General features: G+C 38.4%; 1 protein-coding gene across 2 annotated transcripts in view; it reads left to right on the top strand.

Moving 5' to 3' along the window:
• Positions 1–9322, top strand: part of LOC139131815 (balbiani ring protein 3-like) — a 42354-nt gene that overhangs the window by 32141 nt on the left and 891 nt on the right. For both annotated transcript variants that reach the window (XM_070698097.1, XM_070698096.1), the window contains 12 exons: positions 80–238; positions 672–833; positions 1144–1302; positions 1719–1862; positions 3026–3184; positions 3712–3870; positions 4246–4404; positions 4953–5114; positions 5506–5664; positions 7134–7277; positions 7608–7622; positions 8020–8191. In XM_070698097.1, coding sequence (XP_070554198.1) covers positions 80–238; positions 672–833; positions 1144–1302; positions 1719–1862; positions 3026–3184; positions 3712–3870; positions 4246–4404; positions 4953–5114; positions 5506–5664; positions 7134–7277; positions 7608–7622; positions 8020–8191 — 1753 coding nt within the window. The remainder of the gene's footprint in view (positions 1–79; positions 239–671; positions 834–1143; positions 1303–1718; positions 1863–3025; positions 3185–3711; positions 3871–4245; positions 4405–4952; positions 5115–5505; positions 5665–7133; positions 7278–7607; positions 7623–8019; positions 8192–9322) is intronic.

The following is a 9322-nucleotide window of genomic DNA, read 5'->3' on the forward strand; positions in this document are numbered from 1 at the left end:
AATCTTCCTTAGATCAGGATACATCTTAAAACTCCCAGCAGCCTTACAACTTTTAGTTGTAATCCTTCTTTCATAAAAGAACCTGAAGTTGTGGGTCCTATGCAAAAACCCGGCCAGTGCCCAGCAGTAGAAGGAGGTGTCGTTGGTATTTGTGTAGAAGCCTGTTCAAGCGATGAAGAGTGTGATGGTGACAAGAAATGTTGTTCTACCGGATGTGGGCATGCATGTGTAGAACCAGGTTAGTGGACAAAATGTTTTAGAGGGGGTTTCATTACAAATTATTTGTTTGACTAAGAAAAACTGTCGCAAAATATTATCCAATCTGCCCAAAGGGTTAACAATTAAAACCACAAATTACATGTTTTCAGTTATGCGGCTATTTCCAAACTCGGAAAGACAATTAGCTGGAGGAAGATTATGGTATCAAGGAGCATAAAATATTTTTTAATCATACTAATGATTCTTTTAAATCTTAGATTTTTTTTAAATCTTAGATTTTTTTTAGATTTTTTATAACTTGCTAAAGTAATTTGCGTGTGCATTTACAAGGATTAAGTATAGTTTGAAAGTCATATCGTAGGAAGAATGGAAAAAGGTTGCTGCTTAACTGTCTCCAAACTTTAAGTCTTACAACTTCTTATGGCTCTCAATCGTAATCTCTCGCTCTAAAGAACCCGAAGTTGTTGGACCGATGCAAAAACCCGGCCAGTGCCCAGCAGTAGGAGAAGGAGGCGTTGCTGGTATTTGTGTAGAAGACTGTTCAAGCGATGAAGAGTGTGATGGTGACAAGAAATGTTGTTCTAACGGATGTGGGCATGCTTGTGTAGAACCAGGTTCGTGAACTCAATTTTCTTGGTTTCTTGATATATTTTTCACAACAATCATTTCAACTTATTCTTCTTCTGACGACAACTGTATACACCAGGATACATGCGTACCAGGGAATGCCAAATGCAGCAGTTATACATACAAGTAATATATACAATCGTCCAGACGAGCGTGTGCCAATGTTAAATTTTTTTTCAGCAAGTACATTTACAAGAATGAAGTTGAGTTTGAAAGTAAACTTCAAAAGAATGAAAAGCTGTGGCCAATCTGTCTTAAAACTCCTTACATCTTTTAATTAAATCTCTCTCATAAAAGAACCGGAAGTGATCGGTCCTATGCAAAAGCCCGGCCAGTGCCCAGCAACAGAAGAAGGCGTTGCTGGTTTTTGTGTAGAAGCCTGTTCAAGCGATGAAGAGTGTGATGGTGACCAGAAATGCTGTTCTAACGGTTGTGGGCATGCTTGTGTGAAACCTGGTGAGTTAGATCCAAGTTATTTAAAAAGTAGGAAATGTAAACAAGGAAATGTAAAGAACTAACTAATCACCACAAACAGACAGAAAGTTTTGAGAATTGTTTTGGTGCAGTGACTATCAAACGCCAACTTCCTCTTCCCGATAGATCAGCATGTGCTGATCGTTAAGGTACGACTGCAACAGAACTAGCAGGTCAATAGATATTTCATTTCTTTCAAAATTATCTAAAGTTCATCATAGGTTGATTGTATGAAATGAAGACCCTGAAATTATACGATTATGAAAACCAACCTGTTTCGCCGTCCAAGTGAACTCCGGCGAACATCTCTAAGTCACTGATTGAACAGATTACAAAGGACTGACTACCTTCCAGTTTCATTTACATCCATTTCCAAAATTTCCGATCGCCGTTTTCAGAGTATGAACCCAAACCAGGCCAATGCCCAGCGGTACCTGAGGGTACAGGCGGTATATGTGTAGAAGACTGTTCAAGCGATAAAGATTGTGAGGGAGCGGAAAAATGCTGTTCTAACGGATGTGGACACACATGTATAACTCCAGGTTGTACTTTAATCTTATTTTGTAATGAAGGATTGCGTTCCTTTTGATGGCACACGCACATTCCGCTTCCTCAATTAAATGGCAGAATACATATTCATGTTTAAATTTTCTGATACACTAATTGTACAGTAGTTTTCAGGATTTTACTGTTTCTCTTTGGCTCTAATGAACACGTGTTTATCTTGAGCCTTTATTATCGTAAACAAAACGTCAAACTGTCATCGTACTTTTAACCATGGGATCGACTCGCTTAAATTTTCCATGTTATCCTGAGCTAATCATTTTTTTTTAGTTCTATAGGCGTTGTATTTGTAAAGATATTAGTTTTTTCACGTTAACATACGTACTTCATAAGAAATAAACTCTCCAATGGAATTTCAGAGCTCATCATAAAATGTTCCTTTTGTTTACTCATTGTTTTGTTTATATCAATGATATTCATGGAGACCTGAAATCCAGTTCGTTTGTTCGCAGATGAGACAATTGCCCATCTTACTCTTTCCTAACAGACCAATTGTCAACATCTTCAGTGTGCTCAATATACTAGAAACCTGGGCCAACAACAGGTTGACAATACCTAAAACATTATGACCCCAGTAGGTTTTCCTGTACATATTTTCATAAGAAAAACCGAACACAAATATCATCAAATCTGCGAAAGGGGTCAACCATAAAAATTTCAATACTTATATGTTATGAGACGATTTGCTCAACAAGTAAACAATATAGCATTTTAATTCTTGGTATCTGTCATAGGGCGATTTCCTAACTCGAAAAGAAAGCTAGTTTGAGGAAGCCTTAGTCATGGTTACGGTGTCAAGGAGTGTAAAATATTTTGCGAGCGGTTCTCTCTGTGGCCTCTCCGCTAGGCGACTGATGCCGTATGTTGTGGGTTCGAACCCGATTGAAAACTAGCCGTATGATTCATGGTTCTTTCCGTATTTGGATTCTGTCTATCAGGCCAAAACATTAAAAGCAGTTATATACAACCAACATTTAAATATTAACAGAGAAACGAGTAAGTGCGTTTATAAGAAGGTAAAGTTGAACACGAACTCCAACACTAATGAAAAAAGTTGAGGCTAATCTACCTTAGATAAGGATACATCTGAAAACTCCTAGCAGCCTTACAACTTTTATTTGTGATCCTTCTCTCGTAAAAGAGCCCGAAGTTGTTGGACCGATGCAAAAACCAGGCCAGTGCCCAGCAGTAGAAGGAGGTGTCGTTGGTATTTGTGTAGAAGCCTGTTCAAGTGATGAGGAGTGTGATGGTGACCAGAAATGTTGTTCTAACGGATGTGGGCATGCTTGTGTGGTACCAGGTTAGTGAATAAAATTTTTGGAAGGGGTAGGGCATTGCGGTTTTATTACAAGTCATTTATTTTAAAATTCTTCTTTACTTAGTTGACCATACCTACACACTTCATGACCTTGCTATGTTTGACATATTTGCATACGAAAAACAGTCGCAAAATATTATCCAATCTGCCGAAGGGGTTAACGAGTAAAAATTACAGTGCATGTTTCCTGTTATGGGGCTATTTCTAAACTCGCAAAGACAACTAGCTGGAGGAGGATTATGGTGTCAAGGATCATGATATATTTTGCATGAATTACACTAATAATTCCTTCAAATCTTAGATTCTGAGTAACTTGCTAAAACGTATTCAGCTGTTATATACAAGTATTTTACGTGTTCACGTTTCAACAAATTTTTCAGCGATCACATTTACGAGGATTAAGTTAATTTGAAAGTCGTGTCATAGGGAGAATGGAAAAAGCTTAACTGTCTTCAAACGTAAGTCTTAAAACTTCTTATGGCTCTCAATCGTAATCCCTCTCTCTAAAGAACCCGAAGTGATCGGTCCTATGCAAAAACCAGGCCAGTGCCCAGCAGTAGAAGGAGGCGTTGCTGGTATTTGTGTAGAAGCCTGTTCAAGCGATGAAGAGTGTGATGGTAACAAGAAATGTTGTTCTAACGGCTGTGGGCATATTTGTGTAGAACCAGGTTCGTGAACTCAATTTTCTTGGTTTCTTGATATATTTTTCACAACAATCATTTCAACTTATTCTTCTTCTGACGACAACTGTATACACCAGGATATATGTCTGTTTTGAAGGTAATATTTTGCATAAAAAACACCGCAAGATGTCATCAATCATTCAAATATTGTGTACCTGGGAATGCAAAATACAGCAATTATACATACAAGTAATATATGCAATCGTCCAGACGAGCGTGTGTATTTTTCAGCAAGTATATATCGTACATTTACAAGAATGAAGTCCAGTTTGAAAGTAAACTTCAAAAGAATGAAAAGCAGCGGCTAATCTGTCTTAAAACTCCTCACATCTTTTAATTATAATCTCTCTCTCGTAAAAGAACCCGAAGTGATCGGTCCGATGCAGAAACCCGGCCAGTGCCCAGCAGTAGAAAGAGGTGTCGCTCGTATTTGTGTAGAAGCCTGTTCAAGTGATGAAGAGTGTGATGGTGACCAGAAATGCTGTTCTAACGGATGTGGGCATGCATGTGTAGAGCCAGGTCAGTGGACGAAGATTTTTGGGTTTTGTGAAATTGTTGGTGTCTTGAAGGATATTTAAAATTCTTCGTCTTTAGTGAGGTTGCCAGCACTGACCACTTCGTCTTTGTACATATTTGCATAAGGAAAACTACCGCGAGATATCGTCCAATCTGCGCCAGAGGTTAATAATTACAATAACATTGCTTGGTATCAGTTAGCTAGTAGAGACAGCTATTTGGAGGATAACCTGATTATGGTTACATTGTCAGGGAGTGAGAAAAATATTGCCAAGCGACATACTATTAATTCTGTGGAAGCTCAGATTTTGTGTACCTGGCCAATTGATATATAGTTTTACATATCCATGCAAGTTATATAGACAATCGGTTTGATTGCGTGCGCAAATTCTGACAAATTATTCAGCAAGTAAGTTTTCAAGGATTAAGTTGAGTTTGAAAGAAAACTCTTAATAGGAAGAAATCGGCCGCGGCTAATCTGCCCTTCAAGACATGTCTAAAGCTTATTACAGCGTTACAGCTTTGTAATTGTAACCCCTCTTTCATAAAAGAACCGGAAATTGTTATCGGTCCTATGCAAAAACCCGGCCAGTGCCCAGCAGTAGAAGGAGGTGTCGTTGGTATTTGTGTAGAAGCCTGTTCAAGCGATGAAGAGTGTGATGGTGACCAGAAATGTTGTTCTAACGGGTGTGGGCATATTTGTGTTGGACCAGGTTGGTGAATTGAATATAATTGGGGTTTGTGATATTGTCTTTACTTAGACTTACGATAGGTGTTTACGCCAGGACCCATATAGGTCTATATTTACAAATTTGCATGAGAAATAATTCCGCAAGATGTTATTCATCTCTAAGATTTTGTGATCATGGTCATAAAATATACAACATTTAATTTCAATATAAGACAACAGTGATATAAACAATCATCTTGAAGTGTGTGTGCCAATTTTGAAAAATTCTCCAGTTTGTACGTTTACGAGAATTTAGAGTGAAAGTAATCTAAGACAGTAACGAAAAAAGTTATGGTTGTTGTCTGTCAGGATATATCTTAAAACTCCTTACAACCTTACAGCTAATAATTGTAATCCCTCTCTCTTCTTGAAAGAATATGAAGTGATCGGTCCCATGCAGAAACCCGGCCAGTGCCCAGCAGTAGAAGGAGGTGTCGTTGGTATTTGTGTACATGCCTGTTCAATCGATGAAGAGTGTGATGGTGACCAGAAATGTTGTTCTAACGGATGTGGACATGCTTGCGTTAAACCCGGTATGTATGTCTCAAGGAATGGACGACATATCCAAAGTCATTAACACGATTGGAACTAATTTGGGATAATTGGATGATGAAGCAATGTCGATTCAATCTTCAAATGTAATCTCATCTACTTTTCTTTTTCAGTTACACACTTGTTTTTTGAGTATTTTGTAATCGTAACATTCAGCTATACGGCACCTAAGACTTTATAGAAATTTGAAAAATATGAAAATCCAATTATCCCAAATTAGTTCCAATCGTGTTCCATTACAAAATATATTGAGATCCCTATTTTAAATCAACCTAAAGCGTAAATTAGAGCGTATTATTTGCCAACTCTCTTTGAATTTTCACTAGTTGGAGGGTTAACTTTAAGAATATCATTGAGCATTACCATATAAATCTTCAGAAACGTTTAACAACTCTCTGGTATTTGTCGTCTATCGTCAATCGATGCATTGAAAGTATCAGCAGTTATCACATGAAGACAACAGGGTTATTAATTTAGTAATGCTTCTATTAAGTAGTCTAACGTTCTTGTGTCTCACCTAAATGTGGCACATCTGATAGGTACGTTACAAGTTACCAATTCAGAATAACGAATTCAGTTTGTCAAGACAAGAGAATAGGCTCTTATTTGTAAGCTTAGTATACCCCTGACACCGGTTGATTTTAGCGCCAAATTTGCCGCCTTCCCCTTCACATGCCCAAATGGTTGACTGCCTCTCTTTAATTCAGAATCTAAGGATTTATTCTTTCTATACCATTTAAATTACTTCTTTCTTTCTTTCTATGGTGTATTAATTTTTCCGTCCTTCCATACACACTGACGAAGGTTGTACCTGATCTTTCTGCCGAATATGTATTGTTTGTCACGGATTTTTTGGCAGCTTTCTTATTATCGTCCGAGTACATGGTATTGGGCCCGCGCAGGTGTCCATTATAGGTGGGCAGTCGGTACTACTACCGCGAGTGCCCACAAGCACAATATTTTCATGTCTGTAGACGGCCAAAGTCTAAGGAAAGTTAGGGGAAGACTGTAAACTCTGTCTCAGTTTTGTCACAGCTACCAAGAGGCGGGAAACAAATTTGTTTACGAAAAATTGCATATATTTTACGTCATGACCGACACACAAGCGGACAAACGATACGTAATCAACGCCAACAAGTAACTTGGCTAACTGTTTGCAGCAAACAATATTACATGAGCTTGCTCCAAAAGCAAAATGTTTACATCAGCTGAACCCAATGTCCGACGTCGCCTACAGATTGAAAGGAGGCAACAAAATACATCAATGGGAATACTATACTTTCAACGTGCTAGTGTAAAAAAAAACAATAGACCAATGCATCATGGGTAACACGATTTACTTGATATTCTCCGGTGACGCATTAATTCAAAAGACTGACCGGTTATCCAGAACAAGGCATATAAAAGTTGGACTGCGACAAGATAAATCCTTACATTCTGTTATTTTCAGTATTGGAACCCAAGCCAGGCCAATGCCCAGCGGTACCTGAGGGTACAGGCGGTATATGTGTAGAAGACTGTTCCAGCGACAAAGATTGCGAGGGAGCGGAAAAATGCTGTTCTAACGGATGTGGACACACGTGTATGGCGCCAGGTATGAAAGTTGATTTCACCATGGGCATTACCACATACAGCGACTTTTACATACGATTATCCTTTTCCCAATTTTAAAGTCACATTTTCGGAAGATGTCCGGATTTTTCTCGAATGTAATTGTTCTAACCTGTGAAAGTTGTTGCCAACTTTCATCTTAACGATGTACTTTTGATAAGTGATCAGATTAATAAGCTTTTCCTTGGATATCCGTGAAATATAGTATTCTATATCATAAGATTTGATGAGCAAAACATTCATTTAGGATTTGAGTGATCACTTGACCTTCTATACCGGGTCGCTGACGAAGTTTTTCGTCTTCCGTTTACAGCTGCCGGTAGTGCAGGTACGATCTTTCTCCTTGCAACTCGTATAACAAGATAGAGGTAATCTGTTACAGTCATGCGACACGTTATTCACACCTACCTGTGAAGATTAAGGGCACCTTAAAAGCGCTCGTATTGATTCTTTGAAGTTTGAATAATCGATCGAAATCGCAGTTCTTTCCTCAAGTTTGCATGTGTATTGAAGTCTGTATGCATGCGATATTTTATGTTTGTATGTAAAGTTAGTGCGCATATAATATGGTATGAATGTATGGTTGGATGGATTAATGGATGGATGTATGGATTGATATGTTGGTAGGTAATCAGGTACAGCAACAGTAGCTAAGTACGTTTGTATCGATGAATGTATCTATTTATCTACCCTTTTGACTGTAATGCTTTTTTGTCATTTTCCAGAATCGCTGGCTGGACAGTCAACATCCGATGGGGGCTCATCTTATTCCCTGATGCTCTTTGCAGTGTCAGTTTTTGTTGTCATTGCTCTCTTGGTTGCCATCACCGTCATAGCCTACATAATTCGCCGTCGCATGGTCTCCCGCAGACAAAACGACACCAGCCAAGAGATAGGGTAAGCCATTCATTTAGCCAACGACATAAAGAAAGGTCAGAGCAGACTGACTGACATTTTCAATGTGCCGTATGCAACTAATTGTCTTTCCCTGTGTATCCTACAGAAGCTACACTGCCTTACATATTGGAAATTGCTTTCCTGGCATAATTATTCTGAAGGGTGGGACGTGAGATCTTGGAAGGGGCAGCGAGAGTGAAGACTTCACTTGTTTGTCGCGTTCAACAAATTGAGAAATTTAAGCTTGCAGAGCCTTCACTTTTCCACGAATTCTTCACTTTTACAACTTCCAACTGTGTCATGTTACGCAAACAAATTTCTGTAATTGTTGCTGTACGATTTATTTTACATTTTAACCCCCCCCCCAGCTCCAGCGGTCAACCCTAACTGGGGGGTAGGCTCAATTTCTGTATAAAGGGATCTATAACAGATATCATGCTCGCCGTGACTTGACATCGCTGAAAGTTTACTTTATATCATTAGTGACTCTTAGCTGCTCCCAAACTGGCACCTGATGTAAGAAAGTCATCAAAAGCAGGCCTCATATATATATTGAATATCAAGTGTGAGCACTTACACGTCAGAATATGGGTAGAATATTGAGCGCACATTCAAAAGGGCCGCAAAAGTATAAACATAATACAGTAATATATAGTAGAGATTAATGTGAACCCAGCTGTGAAGTATGTTGGCTGTCAGTCTCGGCCGATCTGGAAGTCACTTATGAGTATTTCGATTTCAAGTAAAATTCAAAACTTCCAAGTCGTCGCAATAATAAGCTGCAATAACTTCTGCAGTACATAAATACATAAATACAAATGAGCATTTTAATATTATTTAGGTAAGACAAATAGCTCCATCTTTTGTCTATCAGATATCAGATTTCGAAATAAAACTTTCAAGTATTGCCTCAAAATGTTAACTGGGGGCATTTTGCTAAGTGTGTGCGACACAACAGACGTTCATACAGGTACAATGTACATAAGAAGGTAAAATTATTGCATTGATAATCCTTCGCTAGCATGGAATAGTTGTAACAATACATTTTGAACAAAGTTTATGAATAACGAAGTGACATAGGTTTGATTCTGACTGTTCTGAGGCAAGATGTCATTCAGCAGAACATTGCAA

The sequence above is a fragment of the Ptychodera flava genome, chromosome 4 (genome assembly GCF_041260155.1).
Source record: "Ptychodera flava strain L36383 chromosome 4, AS_Pfla_20210202, whole genome shotgun sequence".
Lineage (NCBI taxonomy): Eukaryota > Metazoa > Hemichordata > Enteropneusta > Ptychoderidae > Ptychodera > Ptychodera flava.